This window comes from Taurulus bubalis (genome assembly GCF_910589615.1).
Source record: "Taurulus bubalis genome assembly, chromosome: 4".
NCBI classification, from domain to species: Eukaryota; Metazoa; Chordata; class Actinopteri; order Perciformes; family Cottidae; genus Taurulus; species Taurulus bubalis.
Window position 1 is genome coordinate 33,577,323 of NC_136592.1, and position 19,400 is coordinate 33,596,722.

General features: G+C 46.3%; 1 protein-coding gene across 1 annotated transcript in view; it reads right to left on the bottom strand.

Annotated features, from left to right (window-relative positions):
- The window catches only part of LOC306736028 (ALK tyrosine kinase receptor-like), a gene marked incomplete at both ends in the record, with an annotated part of 325,018 nt that overhangs the window by 196,553 nt on the left and 109,065 nt on the right, over window positions 1-19,400 (bottom strand). The window contains 1 exon segment of the mRNA XM_079217608.1: window positions 122-232. Within this exon segment, the coding sequence (XP_079073734.1) occupies window positions 122-232 (111 nt within the window).

The window sequence follows — 19,400 nt, forward strand, 5'->3', positions numbered from 1 at the left end:
GTGGACCGATAGAGAGCCGATGCCAGGTGTCACCAACAGTTCGGGGAGAAGGATCTTTGAAGGACGGACGCGCTTTAGCCTGTCCGTCCGCCTGACGAGAGCTGACAATGTCCCAACTCACCTGACACGGGCTCGGAGCCGTTGGGAAAGCTCAGGTCGTCCTCGGCCACCCAGGAGAAGTTCCAGTACCCTCTGGGAATGCCAGCAGCCGCTCTGCCAGCCAACGGCTCACCTGCCAAACAGAGAAAATCCACATTCAGAGAACGTCTCACAGGAGGCACAAGATAAGAGATCTTGAAAACAGTTATTAATCATTCAAGGACATCATGATTACTCCTTGCTGCGTTTATTTGGGCTGACTGGTTGCCATCGATTCGGCCTCCATGCTGAAGCTACTCCTCCTGCTCTGGACGGGTCGGGTCAGTCCGTTGCAGCCTACTGTGTTTTCATGAGCTGAGTTTCTGCTTTACAAATGCATAAAGTTTAATTCTCAAAATAAACTTCCAATGTTGGTCTGTTTAGTGTTGGGGTTTCCAGACAATACAAGTAGAAGGTTAGTTAAGTATGTTTTTAAGTTAAGTTTGGTGAAGAAGAGTTACCTTACAAACCACATTTAAAACCAGACTGAGGCAACATGTGTGTGGTAGTCCAACTTACTATATTGCTCCACTAGCCTTAGTTTTATCTTTAAAAGTTTCATAGTTTCACCGTAATACTCCAAATGTTAGAACAAATAACATTATCCACAGTACCGGCGCTGCAGAGAACACGAGCAGCGGCACAATGAACTTGAACAGTCTGAAAAGGAAAGTCCCAGGGCCCACATGAATTGGTCATTGGATATCGATAAGCTCTGCATAATTACCGGAGGACAAGTCTGCTGACTTTGTTTGACTCTTCTCAGCACAAGATGGAACAGAAGTAAAGGAGACGCAGCGACTTTCTCTTTTCCTTCTGTCCCCCGACATCTCCCCGCACTGCCATCACACACACACACACACACACACACACACACACACACACACACACACACACACACACTCACTTTGTCCTCAGTCCATGGGTAATTAGCACTCAGTCACTGAGCACTCCACCACTGCCTGGGAAGGAGACCCAGCATTAATCCTTCAAATGAGCCTTTGAAAGCGGTTAAACTCAAACACTCACAGCTCTTTTTTGGTTTCAGCCAAAGAAGATATGCATGATAAGTCGACTCGTACAGATACATGTAAATTCTATGCTATTAATGCCGAACGCGAGTCTTCCAGGTGGGAAGAATAATGCACGTTTACCCTGTTTGAAGAAGCATCCCTTTATCTGTGTGCTTTTAATAAACTTACAGCTCGTGTCTTTTTCAGCGTTGATGGATCGGCTAAGAGCAAAGCCTTTGTACACGCGATGGAAGAAGGGTCAAGCACACGTTTAGCTCTGAAGTCATGTTTGTTCCCCTGGCAACAGGAGTGATAGTGTGACGATAGTCACGTCTCTGCAGATGTAGCTCGGGATGAGAAGATGATTACCGGGCCAAGAAGAAACCAGTACGTCAATGGTTAGCAATTGGTCAGCTGCTGAAAAGCTCTCAGACAAACTGGAAAGCTGCTGGAGGAGCCGACTGCCGCTGTGAGAGGTGGATTGCTTTGTGACGGGCTGACAGTCGGGGTGGACTAGCTGGCTGAGTGGCTCTCACAGGAGAGGCCTCCTGCAGGAATGCTGGGAATAATGAAGCCCCGGAGAGACCTCTTGATTACCCAGTCAATCTAAGTTCCAAACACAACTTATGGAATGAAATTATTCAACTTTGGATATAGGAGCAGTGAAAATGAGTCTTTAGCAGGTTGCATTAGCTCCCCCTGACAGCGTATCCTCATGCAACGGTTCTCATGACGGAAACGTTTTCGTCCCGACGAGCAGTCAGTGTTCCTGCGCTGGCCCCTGCCATGTTTAAGCAACACAACTATGTGGTTAGGTTGGAGAAAAGATTGTAGTTTGGAATAAAATAACTACTTCTTTAAGGTAAAATAAGTCCATAACGTGGCGTTAGCTAAGTTAAAACGTTACATAACAAAAGTACGATAAAATGACCATTGAGGTCTCCTGGGTGAAAGTCCTGTGTGCGTTCACCCCGACCTCCGACCTCTGTCGCTCTTCACACTGGGCCCTGGACCTCCTGGTGTGCGTGAGGTATAAGTATTACAGTACAGTACTTTTTGTAGGTTTCAAGTAGAAACGATGAATCCGAACAGCCAGCAGGAGATCAGACGTGTGAAAGAAGTGAGCTTCGGGTAGAACAGTCTTTGCATGAAAAAAGAAAATGAGTCAATTGAGGCGTTCAGGTGTCTGAGCAGGATGCGTCTCCTGGTGATGCTATTCCTGGGCATCTGCACCTGGGAGGAGACACCAGGGCAGAACATGCTGGAGGGATTAGATAACCTGCCGTCTCTCGGCTGGCCTGGAAACCCGAAGACGGCCAGGAAGAGCTGGAGGACGAGGCGACCTCGCTACCCCGACGTTAATGCATTTGCATGTAAATTGGATCTGTCATGTAATGATGAATCCTTACTGCTAAAACAACTAAACAAACATGGGTATGTCATTGAAGTTGACATTATTCTTTGTCAATAATCATACACGGGCTGTGCGGCTGGAACTTTGACTCAATCATACAAACCTGACGGGAAACAAAACCCAGGAAAGTGAAGTTGGTGGATCTCCGGCCAATCAGTAACATTCTGCTACCTTTTTTCATAAAAGAGTAATGTGCTTGTGCTCGTCCACTTTCTGTGTGGACCTGTGTTTTTTAAAGGGTTCACATTGTGTTGATTTTATGGTTCATATATGCATTTACGGCTTTTATAAGAACATGTTTTCAAGCTTTAATGATCCAAAAACTTTAAGGCCTTTAAGGAATCATTCATTTTGGTTTAGTTGGCCATTGGAAAGCCCTTGAATAATGTTCAAAACGTACTGGTGGAAAGCAGCATCTCTGGCAGCCTCGTCACCCACGCAAGTGTGTGCATGACAAACACACACACACACACACACACACACACACACACACACACACACACACACACACACACACACCTGTGCACAAACAGCCAGCCGTCCAAGTTAACTCAGTGAACAGTCTAATTCTGTCCCGGCCACACTCACTCTGAAATCCCTCAAACGCTTCGTGAATTCATCAATGAGGCTCAACATGTCACTTAAACATGGCCTCTCTCTCTCTCTCTCTCTCTCTCTCTCCCTCCCTCTCTCCCTCCCTCTCTCTCTCTCTCTCTCTCTCTCTCTCTGAGTGAGATTGAAGTGGATGTTCCTGCAAAATCCACACAAAAAAAGATATATATATATATATATATATATATATATATATATATATATATATATATATATATATATATATATATCTCTCTATCAGGCACCGACCCACCAGGGAGAGATGCGCAGGACGTCTTGAAAAGGTGGGCGAGTGGAACAGCACTATAGCAGATGTATGTGGCGCTCGGGTGCAATGGTCCAGAAATGAAGCCAATTACCCCTGAAAGAAGGAGGGAGGCTGAGTGTAGAGGTCGTGGATCTGTTAGTGCCGAGACAAGACAACTGGTGGAACTGGAGCATTATGGATTCTGGTTTAGAGACCCGGCTCAACCAAAAGACAAAAGACGTTTGGAAACCCAGGGTGAGCATGAAGCCGCCGCCGCCGCCGCCATCCCCGCTGGATCCTCGCACTCCTTTTTGCCCTCTGCATCACGGTCGTCCCCTTTTCCTTTTCTGCCCCCCCTCACCCCTTTAATTAAAGATTTACCTTGGGATACATACATTACTGCCTAAATAAATTGATCGCCCGTCCGGCGCAGTGACGCATCATTAAACGCTCGTCAAAGTCTGCCAGCGCCGGGCAGCGGAGGCCCTCGCTGCGCCCGACAAAAGGCCGCATTGATTTCCATCAGAGGAGCCACCGTGTCTGCTAAGCACTCCGCTTTCATCACGAGCCTCGCAGAATTCCACAGGCGTCGCCCAACCGCCACCAACGAAAACATGCAACACACATCTCACACACACACACACACACACAGACACACACACACAGACACACACACACACACACACACACACACACGATCGCACTTCTCACTGGAGACGTGCACCAACAGAGGCGAGGCGGTGACCTCCACTTCTCCAATTAAAACAGTCTTTAAAACGACAGTGCGGTGACAGTAAATAACTCATACGCGTCTCCTCCGCATTAATAGAGACGTCAAGTTCTCCCAGGTGTCGTCCTGACGACAGGCATCCAAGGTTAAGCGGGGTTAAGTGGAGGGAGGCGGGTTTCAAGTGTGCATGTTAATATGCACCTCCTGCGCTCGTTGGGAGCTTTAAGGAGGGGATGAGTGGTTTCTAAGAGGCTTTCTGCATTCGTCATAATGTCTTTTTTTTTAGCATGAACCCTTTCTTGTAAACATTATGGGGCTTTGACTCAACAGTGAACATTGACTCCAGACCTCTAACAGTGCTACCTTTTCTCTGCAGGAAGAGCAAACTCACTTCTACGCTTCTCGCCGTCACTGAACTGTAAAAGATGGACAGCAGCGTGGAGGGCAAACGATTGATCTTTTTTCACACCGTAGCTTTAAGAACACTGACCCAAAAATGTGTTTTAACATCATGCACAAGTATAATAAGCAGAATTATCTCAGGCTCATACTTGTATTTCTGGTTTCTGCTAGAATATGTTTATATGCTTCCATGTTCATGCGTCGTCACTTTAGCGCCTGTCTCTTTAAGAAGTCTCTTTAAGGCCCTCATACCGATAACAGCTGCTGATCTGTCGGATCTGACTGTGTTGTTGAATGTTTTCTGACGTAGGCCCTCAAAACACTGGCTGAGCCACAAACTGAAGCAAGGACAACAACAAGGTCGGCGGTTCGATCCCCGGCTCCTCCAGGCTGCTTCCCGGGAGCTTTACAGCAGCCCTCTGCTCTTCATGAAGGGTCACATTTAAGGTAGACGCTCCAGATAAATGATGTGCACAAGCACTGGAGAAGGGAGGACGTTTTGTTCCCCCCCGTCTTCCTTTCGCTGAATGTAGGTCACGGTGAACCGCTCTGGATCTTGAACTCGGCTCCAGTAAACAAGCTTCCAGCGCAGTATAAACTCTAATGAAGCAGAGGCAGCGTGTGATGAACCGCCAGCTTCGCCCCTGAAGCAGCCTCAGCGCCTTCTGACAGCACTAAGACGCCCTAAGTGGAGCAATCGTTGGACACGTGCGCCCGCGACTCAGAGGGAGATCAAGTGCTGTGTTGTCTCTGAAGGTGAACACCAAATACGTTTTAAATCAAAGAAGAGGATCAAACAGCTTCAGTCTGACAGCATCATCCCGGGGAAGAAAGGGTTGCTCGGTGACAATGAGGACGTCGACCGGGTTTCCCCGACTCATTAAAGAAAATGATTTTTGCACACTGCAAGTGCACTTCCCCTCTCTCTCTTTGAGGCTTTGCTGCACCAGTTCTGCTCCCAACACACAGCAACAGCTCTTACCAGGCAGCCATTGTTCACAAATAACGCATAAACATGACTCCTTAAAGTTGCTCAAACTTCCCCAGTCTCGTAGAACAGCTCGTGGCCACAGGGTGTCCGACTCAATGATGGCAGCGCTAATTTCATTATTTGTTAGACGAATTCCACGCATATATATATATATACACACATATATATATATATATATATTTATCCACACGTTTCCACTGAGAAGTCCTGCCTCTCCCCATCAGACGCAGCGGCCTGCAGACGCTCAGCGGCCGCCGGCCTGCAGCAGACTCTCCTGTGTGAAGGTGCAGCTGCTGCAGCAGAGCCGATAGAGCAGGAGGTTTCCAAAGAGGTGAGCGGAGACCGGTGCATGCAGAGTTAGTCATTATCATATTTGTTCCTCTAATGTGGGTCTCATTAAAGACTGTGATTATGGTCTGTGAGCCACTTCTCAAAGTCAGAGTGTTTCCCAGAGTGATCCAGTGATAGTCGTAGATGCGTATGTGAGTACTGAGAACATATGCAGATGGATAATTCTGCATGTGTATGAATGCATAAAGACATGTTGTGTGAGAGGGGCCCCGCAGAGTCGGCCTTTGAAAGACCCCCGTCGAACAGAGCCCCCATTGGATCGTTCCTCTCACTCTTTGCAATGTACCATGTGCCGCTAAAATATTCATATTTTCAAAACAAACAGTTTAGAAAGGGATACCTTGCCCACAAAAATAATAATTGCTATATTAATTACTCATGCCGGGTCTACCTGGAGTTCTGGAGGAAGCCTTTGTTGGATCCAAAAACTAAAAAATGATAAATAAAGTCTTGATAAAATGAAGTAAACGGGGGTTTAAAAACATTGAAACTATCCCGAAAAACATCTGTTTACAAACGGCCTCACAACAGGCGCCGAATAATCCACGTCTCATTGAACCCGTCGACTGCTCACTACTTCACTGATTAAAACCCTTTGCTATGAGACTCTGCACCCTGTAAACAGATGTTTTTAAGCATAGTGTTGCAGTGTTTACGCCCCAATCCTCATCCAGACTCAGCTTGTTCTCTTTGTTCACCAAGTGAGAATCAACTGGGTAATTGACGTACAGATGCAAATTTGAATTCATTCCGGGAAAAACAAAATCATGCTACAACATCATAATAGTGACAGTGAGGAGCTGCAACCAGGAAGTCAACCTTCTCCACAGGGGCCTGTGGGTAATGTAGTCCAAACGGGACGACCCCCCTCCCCCCCTCCCCCCCTCTGGCTCACGCTGCGTCTCCGGTGACGGTTTCCAGCTCATCAGGATAACAGAACCACGTGAACACTCCCGGCGCCGCATGGCGGGCCCAGAGCTCATCGGAGCCCTTCGTCGACTTCAAAGTGTTTTGACCGCATGATGTAGCGCCGTTTGTTTCGTTACATCATCAAAGCACGCGCCCAGCGAGATCTGAATTGAGCGAGGCGTTGAGCAGTTTTACAGCCCGTCTTAGACAACTAACGTGTGTGTGTGTCTTTAATTAACTCGCTAGTTTGATATTTCATGCACATACAATATGAATCATTCATCAAAAGAGAGCAACTTTCAAAGCGCGCTCTTGTGCATGTGAGGTGATCCTCACACCAGCAGGTGGAACTACTGGAGTTTCCATTGACTGAGCCATTAACTCACTGAGGGGCGGAGGAGCTCAAACACTTATGACACACACACACACATGCACACACACACACACACATACACGCGCGCGCACACACACACACACACACACACACACACACACACACACACACACACACACACACACACACACACACACACACACACACACACACACACACACACACACTCCGGAGCCATATGTTTTTAGCTGGTGTTTAATGCCTGCTGATGCAGAGGTAAATAAGCGGCCCTGCTGTGCGTTTTGCTCAGTTTTTTTCAAATTACCAAGCAAGCAAATGTAAGGATGAACGATAACCAAAGCTCACAAAAATGATGCTCCTAAATGGGGAATATTCAATTTGAATGTGTCCTCTTCTAACTTAAGTATGTATATATATACATTGATGTGGACAAAGCGCCCACGCCTCCGTCTGTCTTCAGAGCGCTCCTCCTTGTAGACTCTGAAACAGCAACGTGTCCCCAGGCAGCGGAGAACCGCTCCGAGATGTCTAACGCAACGCAGTGCAATTAAAGTGAGGAATATTTCCCTCAGTGGAAAGGAGTGCATCGATAACAACAAGTGACATCAACAGCGTGACCGTAGACGTTCACCTATACTGTCTCCACGCGGTGAGACGGGGAGGAACCACATGCAGGTGATGCAGGCGGACAGGGAGCGGGTCATGTGACCAACCCAGAGGCTGATGAGGGGCGAGAGGTGAAGGTGTGGAGATGGCTAGAGGGTCAGGTGACGGGGAAAGGCAACGAAGGAGGCCTGCAGGGAATATGGAAGGGGAAGGAGGGAGACAGGCTGTGACACCTATATTGTGATGAAAGAAAGAAAAGAAAAAGACATGTTCAGTCATGCGCACACAGGAAAGCTGATTTCTTATTTTTCGCTCTTCTCTGAGGTGAGAGGAGACAATAATACAAACTGCAACCGCAGCATGAGGAAACGTGTTTTAAGCTGTAGGAACATTAACTGTAACACATGACGAGCATATGATAACATATAGATTATGTGTTTAAAAGTGGATTATTAAAGAAACACTATTGGGCCATTGATCTCACATAAAGACGACCCCTGGAGGATATTGGGTGCGTTCAGCTTCTAGATATCTTCCATGCTGCTCTAGAGCATCACGTGTTCGCTCTGCTCCTCGGTGTCACGGCGCTGCTGAGGTACAACCCAGGTCATGACCCAGCGTGGCCTTTAGGGGGCGTTACCTCCGCTACTGAGGAACGATCCGCCGCTCGCCTCCCATTCACGACCCAGAGGGACCCTCGTCATGGCTTAGACTGTTTGCCGCACACAGACTTCTTTTCAGTTTCAAATTAAGAGAGAATAGGAGGGAGATTTGTTTTTGAATGTTTCTGCATGAGCTCCATTAATAGTTATTGTCTTCTTTTTTTGCACCAGAGAGTCAAAGAGGGGGTGGAGGCTGGAGTCACTGCAGCCATCATACGCTGCCTCGGCGATCATCATTCATTCATTCATATGCAGCTGCAACAGACAGAGAGACAGAGAGAGAGAGAGAGAGAGACAGAGAGACAGAGAGAGAGAGAGAGAGACAGACAGACAGACAGAGAGAGACATACAGAGAGAGACAGACAGACAGACAGAGAGAGAGGCCGGTCTCTCTCAGGTGGGACGATGTGGACCACCAGAGAGAGACAGAGAGACAGACAGACAGACAGACAGAGACAGACAGAGAGAGAGAGAGACAGAGAGAGAGAGAGACAGAGAGAGAGAGAGAGGGACAGACAGACAGACAGAGAGAGACAGACAGAGAGAGAGAGAGGCCGGTCTCTCTCAGGTGGGACGATGTGGACCACCAGCAGGTGGATCTCAGGTGACAACGTGACCTCTGACTCCTTAATGTCCACTCTGCAGTTTCACACTCGACACTTCTTTTTTGTTTTCTCTTGCAATCTTTTGCATTTGATAGAGCTGCTTGAAGATCAGGAAGAGGTCATTTTCCTTTTTGTCCACAATAAATAAATAAAAACAGCATCCTCCTGCTTTCCGCTCTGTAACCAGGCAACATAATTACAGAGAGAAACAGCATCACACCCGTGAAAGCAAGGGCACTGTGGTTAAAAGAAAAAAGGAAAGGAAGAAAGAAAGAAATAGCCAGTTATCTCACTTGTTTCTCTGTTGACTGTTGAATGCAACCGCGGTGTTTATATTGCAGCATCGGCAGCCAGCCAATCAGCAGCAGCTCTGACTCCATGAGAACCGAGGCTTCAGATTATAATTTATTTCTTTTTTCAAACCGGTTATGAAACCGACTCGTCACGTCAGCAGCTTCTGAGTTCTGAGGGGATCCAGGAGCAAATCCCCTCTACTTGAACATCATCACGTTTCTCTGGCTGCTTTCTACACCAACTCTTTTTGTTTTGTCAGCTACTATTTAGAAAATGAGCAACCACCCAGTGGTCAGCCATCAGACCTTCCCGTCCCACTTTAACGTTAAATTCCCTCCCTGAAACGCCGACACATTCCCTCCCTCACATCCTGTAGGAGTTCTCTGTGTGTGTGTGTGTGTGTGTGTGTGTGTGTGTGTGTGTGTGTGTGTGTGTGTGTGTGTGTGCGCCGGTTAAACCACAGAAGAGGGAACATGTGTGACCTGCTGGCGATACACATTTTCAGACGGCTGTGGCAGTTTTGACGTCTTCGCTGTGGATCACAGATCGAGAAAAGAACGCGTCATTTAGGAGGCGGCGCTCAGCGGACGGCGTGACAGACATCTCTCAGAGAGATGGAGACGTGAAGCCACAAATCAATATCCACAACCTCTCTCTCTGGGAGTGTTGTCCCACGGGGTTCGTTTGACCAATCGTGACCAAAATAGTTTTTTTTTGTTATCTAGCAGAAGTTGCATTGTAGACACATTGGTTTGATTTTCATAACCTGAATAATAATAATAATTCCTCTACTTCAACTTGGTGGTTTAACTTCGACCGTACGCTAAGTAATGGCTGCTTGGGGCGGGGAAAGTTGTTATTGTCCATCAAAGAGTCCGTTCTGGGCCCACACAGCCGGCACCCCGCCTTAACCGTGACCGAGGTTGAGCCGCAGAGTTAGGATTAGGATTAGGATTAGGATTAGGATTAGGAGGACACGTGGAGGAGAGTTAGCGAGCTAACTAGCAAGTTGCCTGCTGGTTAGCGTGCTAATTCCACCATGTTTGTTTTTAATGATCCGCTGGTTACAAAAAGAGGCAGAAGAAGTTGTGGATGGCAGTGTGCTTCTTTGATGCCGTGACTAGGATGTCCAATGTGAAGCGTTGCTGTGAAATTGTGCACATGTTCTCACTGCGCCTCGCATCGTCACCACGACCATCAGTCGGGTTAGTCGACTTAAATACGTCCGATCTTCTCTTATTCTGTGGATTGAAACCTGAGGCCTTTGTGACGCAGGCACATTCAGGGATACACTGAAACACAGCAGTTGTTGTGCTAATTTTAAGTTGAAGAATAATGTGTTTCTTTTTTTTTGTCATTCTAAATTGTTCACTTCGCTCAAGGTGTAGCCTGACAGGAATGAGCACAAGCAGCCGCTGAGCTGTGATCCCCTGTTCGCAAACACCTTGGCACCGCCGCATGCATCCTGCAGGAGGCGCCGCTAACAAACACCATCCATCAAAACAGAGCCGCCGCTGTATGGAAGTGGACATGATTTAGAGCAACGCCTCCCCCACACCCCTATAATCACTCCAGTTAATGTAATGCGGGCAGGCTTTTAAAAACTGAAATGGTACTCTATAAATCTGTCCCGTCTCTCTTGACCTGCCATCTTTCCTTCCTCTTGTTTTTACCGGTGTAGGCTTGTTCGCCCTCTCTCTCTACCACACACACACACACACACACACACACACACACACACAGTGTCAGTCAGTCAGTTCTTCAAGCTCCCTCTTCACACCAGCAGTCTCTCTTCCTCCGTGAAATCGGACTCTTACCGGTTCCTCGTCCCGTGTGATTCCCCCTCCTCTACAGAGAGGACAGCCACTAGCAGGAAATCATCTCTGTTGCCTCTCAACAGTTTTCCCATCGACACCTCTTCAGCGGTAAAGTGGGTTTCCCACAATGCCCTCTGCCTGCTTTGCAACACGCTTACTCCATGTGGTTGTTTTTAAGTGTCTGATCTGAAAACATACTCTGATATAGTAAGCGCTTGCCGCCCTTAAACCATAATTCCATGTTGAATTGCAGGTACCATAGACTGATGTAACGTTGAAACAACATGACACTATTAAAAGGGGCCAGTGTGTTGGATATGACAACAACCAGCGGCAGGGTTTCAGATGTAGTCACCTGAAGCCCCCTAAAAGAAATGTCCCTCTTTACAGCCTGCTTGGTTTGTCCGTTCTGGGCTTCCGTAGACACATCGACACGCGCCTCATTCTGAGCCCACGAACACACAACGACTCTCAGTGTCAGGTGATTACACACGGAAGAAAACACACTTATTACAATCATATTTCATTTCTGCTGATAGATCTGTGGCTAAGTGGTTAGCATGCCCGTCTTTCAGCCAGAGGGTTGGTGGTTCCTTCGCCCCGCCCTGCTAGTCCATGTCCTTGAGACACTTAAGCCGTTGCTGTGACTACGGAGAAGAGAGCAAACACGGAAGTCGCTTTGGATAAAAGCGTCAGCTAAATGAAATGTAATCTACACTTTGATGAGGCAAATCCCACAAAGCATCAGTTTGCTGACTTGTTAATAAAAGTGCAATTCAACAAGGACTCATACAACTAATACAAAAATTGCAATTGTGTTGTAGATATATAAAAATATATTCGGTGATGGTTAGAGAATAGTGGGTGGATTAAGCAATTACTCATAACTCAACACGTGTGGGCAGCTTTTCTTTTCAAAGTGGAGCTCATGAGCAGCGTCTCCATGCAGCTGGTTCCCGAAGGTACGCAGCGAGTTATGGCTCATTCATAACGTGTGTATTTTGCTAATCTACATTACAAAACTGCACTTTTTATTCTTTTCTGTCTTCCAGGCTACGTCGCCTGCCGTCGCTGACACGAGGCCCGGTGTAGCGTCACGCCGGAGGACAATCTGCTTTTCGCTGGTTTCACTGCCGATGCTTGCACCCTTTTCAGGGGTTAAGTTGGTCTCTCTCGAAAATATTTCTTTTCACAGCTCGATGGCTTTCCTGCTGCACCTGGTTGAGCTCGACGGCCGCCCCCACTCTGCATTAAACATTAATGCAAACATCCATTTCACACGGAAACACGGCAGCTCGGCGCGCTCTGGGTCCGGGTCAGTCGAGAGGTCGGCTCTGTGCCACTTCCTCCTGATCTGAGGGGGAGTGTGTCTGTGTGAGGAGAGCTGGGGTTCAGCAGCTGGAGGATTTGGGAGAATGTGTGTGTGCGTGTGCGTGTGTGTGTGTGTGTGTGTGTGTGTGTGCGTGGGCTCAATATGCGTATATATCCTTTTCCAAATGTGTACTTCTGTGTATTTGGATGCATACATTGTGTGTATTACTTGTTGTGTGTACATAGGCCAAACCAAACAACCCATGTCGTTCTAAAACGTAGTTACTTTGATCAGTTCATCATTTGATGACTTTCCGTGTGTTTGTTTGTCGGTAAGCTGCTCTGTGCAAGATTTAAATGGTGGGTGAATCATTTTTTTTTAGGCAATTCTGCTTTTGCAAATGGTCACCGGCAAAAAATAAATAAAAAATGTGTGTGTGCAGAAAATGACAGGGACAGCTTAGTGCTCCAGTAGCGGAACGACGTCACGTGGGCAGAGAGCAGAAAGCATGACCGGGCTCTTGAAATCCTAACGCTAAGCTTGGCAACTCCATTTCTAAAGACTATAGACTGACTGTTGCTGGCAGCTTTGCATGCAACAGAGCATCAACATAATATAATCACAACAAACGTCCAAACCTTGGACTCAACCTGAGCAACGCATTCCATTACACACAAACAAAAACATTGGCCGAGACTTATGGTTACACCGTATGTACAGTATATCTACCGACACCATGCAGATTAACACATGGCGATAACTGCTCAGGGGAGATTTTGTACCTCGACTTTGTCAGCCGTCTGGAAGCAAAGGCAGCGCTTTGCACGGCATTGTGGGACTTCAGGTGAGAGGAGGCGTGAGCTTTGCCAGTGAGCGACACGTCAAACCAACGAGGCGGCTTCAACCGAGAAAACCATTGTTCTGACTTCACGTGGATCGTCATGTGTGAGACAGAGACACTCTGAACTGAACCAATGTGTTCCTCACTGAAACGTGACGACGACAAACACTAACACGCTAAACACACGAGCAACGACTACACGGACTACGCTGAGAGCGCTTCTCACCGCTGCCACTCTCGCGTGTCACAGTAGTTTTTTTTTAACTCCAGGCCATGATGATCATTGTATTTAACTAGTCAATCAGCCAAGGGGCTACTGCCAACCACTATGAATTGTACTGGATATAAATAAGGCCAAACGCACCTGTTTTAGACACTAGTATGGTTTGACAAATGACAAGAAGAAAGGAATGCACTCAAATAAACCTAAATATCAATACAAGAGGTTAAATAATTGTAATGTCCACAAAAAGGGTTGTCCAACTCAAAAAGGTCCTCCATGCACAGACCGCAAAATCTCCAAAAAAACAACCATGACAATTCAGGAAAAGCAAAACACTCAAAAGATGTAGTCAGGAAGAGCTGAACACTCCCCATAAAGACTCACCAGACGTAGCGTTGGGAGGAAGAATCCAGCCTTTCCTTTATCTCCGTTTAAAAACTCTTCTACAACGAACAATGTCGCCGGAGACAGAAAGTGACCGGAACTCTTCAACAATTCCTGCTATCGACGTAATTCTAACGGATTCTAAAAGCAGAGAAGCGGAGCTTTTTGTTTGCTTTCAGTCTTTGAGTGACGTTTTAGTGGCGTTTTCTTTGCAAATGATATGTTGGAGTTCTGCCACTGGCTGGCCCACCTGAACCCCACTAAAGGCCACCTTCCTGTCCCCACAAACAAAAGGAGGACACTCGGAGAAGAACAGACAGAAGGCCATTCTGGGGAGGACACAGTGTACTAGCTGCCATAAAAGCTGTCTGATGTGTGAGGACTGCAATAATGGGTTCTGTCTTCAGCTGGACAGGAACTGCTTCAGGGAGATGAACAAATCTCATATACACACACATATATATATACACACATATATATATATATATATATATATATATATATATATACATATACATATACATATATATATATATATATATATATATATATATATATATATATACATATACATGTACATATATATATATATATATATATATATATATATATATATATGTTATATGTGTCTTATATATATCTATATCTATATCTATATATATATATATATATATATATATATATATATATATATATACACACATGATCATATATATATATAGATATATATATAAGAGACATATAACAGCCGGTAACATGGATACATTTTTCATAATTATATAATTAAAAGGGTTTTAAGATCCTCAGATCACGCTGATTTCCATAAAAACATATAAATGCTTTCTCCCCTGTCAACTGAGGCTCATAGGTAACTCCTCCGTCTACCTTCAAAAGCATTTCATTTGTCTTCCCACCCCAAACAATCCTCTTCCCTTTGTTCCCCAGGTCCCGCCCTCTTGCACCTGTGATCATGCAGGAAACTGATCACCTGGCCAGTGGTCACTTTACGACACTATGCATTGGTAGCATGTGCAAGGGGGTTTAGTATTAAGCCATCTAACATACACACACATACGTTACTCTCTCAACAGGCTTTTAAAATGAGTGAAAGCTTTTGGCCTGTTTTCTCAGTGTATACTATTTCCTTGAACAGTCTTCTCACCTGTTTCCTCATGAGAGGAGTTCAAACAAAGTTGTCCCATTATTTGCTTCTGATTCGTCTTTTCTAACAAATGATTTTTGCAAGAAGTGGAAAAACCCATTGTGACACCAACATACCTGAAGGAAAAGAAATAATTCAGTCCAAAAGAAGTGGATGAGAAGCCTCTCAGAGGAGCTTCGCTACAGTCATGGGCTTCTGCTCTCCCTTTGGTGAACCACTGCATTGCCCGATCGAATGAGAACGGCCGATTACCTGGCCTGAAACCACTTCCCACTCGGCACTGAGCATAGACTGCATTAAATATGGACACAGCCTAGGTTACATCACTATGGGCCTTGGAGCCAGCCTCAAACGGTCAAGTGAGAAACATGCACTTTTTGGTTGGTTGGTTCTGAGCAATACACTGCAATGACACAGCGGCTTTCCACAGCAATGCTAAAGTGTATCTGTCATTTGGGGCGAAACCTCCAAAGACAGCGTTCGCCGCTGTAAAGGTTAATTGGGGTCACATCGCACTTGACGCTGCACTTCTTCCGGGCCTCATCAACACACACAGACTACCATTAGGCCGGCGCCTCACACCAGCACCTCGCATTGCCATCTCCAGGTAATGAGCCCGTCTCCAAAAGGCTTGCCCAAAACTACAGCGGAGGATTCGGTTGGCCAGCCATCGGCGTTTTAAGATGAGGATGAGGATGAAGGGGCAAGGCAAACACAAAATGAAGGATCCACCACCGCCCTCCAGATGGATGCCAAAATTACACCATTGGAGAAGAGGAAGATAGGATTGACTCAACGCCCGTTTGACCTCATTTCAAAAAGGTCATCCAATAGAAATGAGTTACCGTGAGGCTTGCTGCCACGATTAAACTCCTCCGGAATAATACGGCTTTCATCGAGTCCATCAGCTGACATTTAAACTTCTGTTAAAGTTAAACTTCAGCGCGACATTGTTGAAGTTTGTTTTTTGCTTGCTAGCTGAACAGCTGGACCTGAACATGCTACTGTTTTTTTTTCTATGCAGAGTTATGAATTATGTTCTGTTTGCATTTTGCAAAAAAAAATGAAAAAAATGAAAACCTCCCACAGAAGGCGCTTTGTGATTTAGTATAAGGCACATTAAGAGATAATGTTCTACTGGCTCATTTACCTACAATTACTACAATAATTCCCAGCATGCAGGCTGAAGGCAGTAGCAAGATGTTTACACTGCATTCATGTTTCATGGTGTAGACACACAACAGTGGGAAGGCCTGGTCGGGAGTCCCTTGATGCACAGCACCGGGGGATGTTTCATCGTCAGGGGCGTCGAGGTGCCAGCTGGAAGACCCTCGAAGTTAGATGAAATCCCACCGTCACTGGGCCGTCCTTATCCCCCGACTACAATCACCCGGTAATGTTCATCCACCAGGACCACCAGGACCACTGAGACGGACACGTTTCCCCTTAATGGACCAAACACTTCCATTGTACGATTGCATAGAAGTCTAAAAGAAAATTACTCTATTTCTCTTAGTTTTTAGTCTCAAGTCTTCTTCAATGCAGCATGATGTCCATTTCCTAAATGATAGTCCCACTTGGAGTAAAATAAACCATAAAGCAGGGTATGCTTTTGGGCGGGGCTACCTTTTGATTGACAGATCAGGGTCTTGTCTGTTGTTCATCTGACACCTCAAACTCAGATTTTTAAGTTCAGGAAAGTTAATTATGACATTTTGATCGCCTTAAAATGTCTTACTCAGCTTTCGGTTTTCCTTATGTTTTTGCTGTGCGACACCCTGTCTTCCTGGTTTCAAAAGAACAAGATGGCGACGGCCAAAATGCCCAAACTCAAGGCTTCCAAACTGTGGTGCAAAAAAACAACAAGTGTCCACTTCTTATTTACAATCTCCGGTTTAAACAACTTACAGTGTGGACAGCACAGCAGGCACCGCTAACAGAACACAACTTGTTTCAGGCATTACTGCGACAGACAACTCATTTACATATTGATCACAACAGCAGGTGCAGCCCACAAACACAACGTACCAAATGCACTGCGAACATGAACAGGTGCTTCCTCCTCGCTCTGTCGCTAAAGACGTGGCGTGAAAACAAATCCACTTTGTAGACTTAGGTCAACGTTTGTTGTTTTTCTCGATGAATAAATTCATCTTGAATAAAAACCACAGTGGCATATGCAATAGCATGGTTCCGCATGATTAGCATACCACACCGTGACTAATACAGTTACGTCACACCTCACAGTGCACTCTAAAGAAATACGAGTCCCAGGCTCCAGGAAATACCACCTTTGTCAAATCTGAGGGTTATTTCAGGCTTCACATTCCTGTATTGATCCATAATCCCATTACTTTCCCCCAGAGCTGTTGGGGAGTTGTGTGTGCAGGAGGATACATCACATGTGAGCCTGCAGCTCGCGTCAACGCCGGCTGGCGGCGCAGCAGCAGAAACGCCGTGGCCTGGCAGGGCGCGGCCGGCCTGCAAACCTCCTTCATTAGTGTCAAGTGACATCTCGGGAAAATACGAGGCAATCCATTTTTCCCTGGCAGAGAATCCTGACCACAAAAAAAAAAGAGAGCCATCCGCCATTAACAATAATGGAATTACTCGCAATTGTATTAAAATGTTTGGTTTCACAAAACCAACCTGACTTTTATTGGATCTAGAGGAGGAATTTACTTCTGAGCTCACATTTATTCATATTACGTACACCATGAGCGAAAGCCAAAGATCAACATTAAATGGGCATCCGGCTGTGTTGCACGAAGCAATTACTAGTGATGAAAAACATGCTCCACGTCCACAAAGGAACAGCTCACGCTGCTCCAGGAGATGTGTAAAATGAGGGCCAGCAGGGCCGCAAAGAAACAACAGGAGGCTGAGAAGCAGGGAGTCCTCTTCCACACACTGTGATGTTTAAATGCTCTCCTGCTACTTCTGTGATTCCTGCGGTCCGCTCCACCCACCCGCTGGTCCGGGAGCCCGAGTAGTAACCCATCAGAGGAGGAGACGAGGTAGGGTGAATCACAGTTACCTTTCCTCCATCTGTCTGCATGTGAGCGCTCCCCCTCTCCCCCTCCCTCCCTCCCTCTCTCTCTCTCTCTCTCTCTCTCTCTCTCTCTCTCTCCCTCTCTCTCTCTCTCTCTCCCTCTCTCCCTCTCCCTCTCCCTCTCTCTCTCTCTCTCCCTCTCTCTCTCCCTCTCCCTCTCCCTCTCTCCCTCTCTCTCTCTCCACATGTATATTGCACACAAACAGCCACTCAGCTCACACACAAACAAAGCATTATCATCCATGCGGAGGCACTAACTTCCAAAGTGGCCTCTTTCCCACCCTCACTTGTCCCCCTCTGGGTTTAAAGCCTCCCGCTGTCATTGCCTTCTCGCTGACCCACTCGAAGACAAACCCCTTCATGTGTCGCACCAATCCCTGCAACGGGCCGCCGTCACTCCAGAGGCCGAGGCTGTGGTCCAGCGCCACCGTTTGTTTAACCCCGAAGTGATGAATACATCGTTTAAATAACGCCTGTGATGATCAACGCAATGCTGCTTTTCTTTGACGTTTTGGCTGATTTCTAATTCAGTGAAGAGTCTCCACCGGGCCCTATGCTGTCCTGCTGTGGCCAAATCGTTAACAAACGGAATTACACCAGAAATACAGTGCGCTGTTACGCTTGCAGCAGTCTTCGGTTCAATAGGCAGACTGCAGTCCTTGTTTTCTTCTAGCTAGCAGTCAATGCGAACAGCTCCTTTCTCAATGTGACCGAGTCTTTGCAGCAGAGATTCAAAGATGGTTTCATTGATGTCCTTCATGTGTAATGCTGGCGTCATTCACGCCTGCTTGTTGCCACCACTGACTGGATACAATAAGCGGACGCAGTCACCCTGACAGCACCCATTGGCTTTTGAAGCCGTGAGGCCATTTCGGCCGTCGCCATCTTGGATTCAGGAATTCGCCATCTTGGTTTTCGGAAGTCGCCATCTTGTTTTTTTAAACCCCGATGTGACAACAGACGGTGGAAGACATGTTTAGATGTTACAGTTAGCTTTCATGGACTGAAAACAAACTGCTCAAAGTTTTAAGATAGCGACCTGTCAATCACGAGGAGCATCATGCTGTATTGAAGAAGACGTGAAACTAGAGATTGAGACATCAATATTTACAATGTTTACTGAGGGAATGAATCAAAAGAGAAGTAGAGTCATTTATATAGACTTCGAGACATAATTTGACTTATTTAAAACCGGAGGAGTCGCCCCCTGCTGTCAATTAGAGAGAGTGAAAGTTACTTAATTAACTTAGTTATTAAAAGAGGCCGATGGTGCAAGTCAA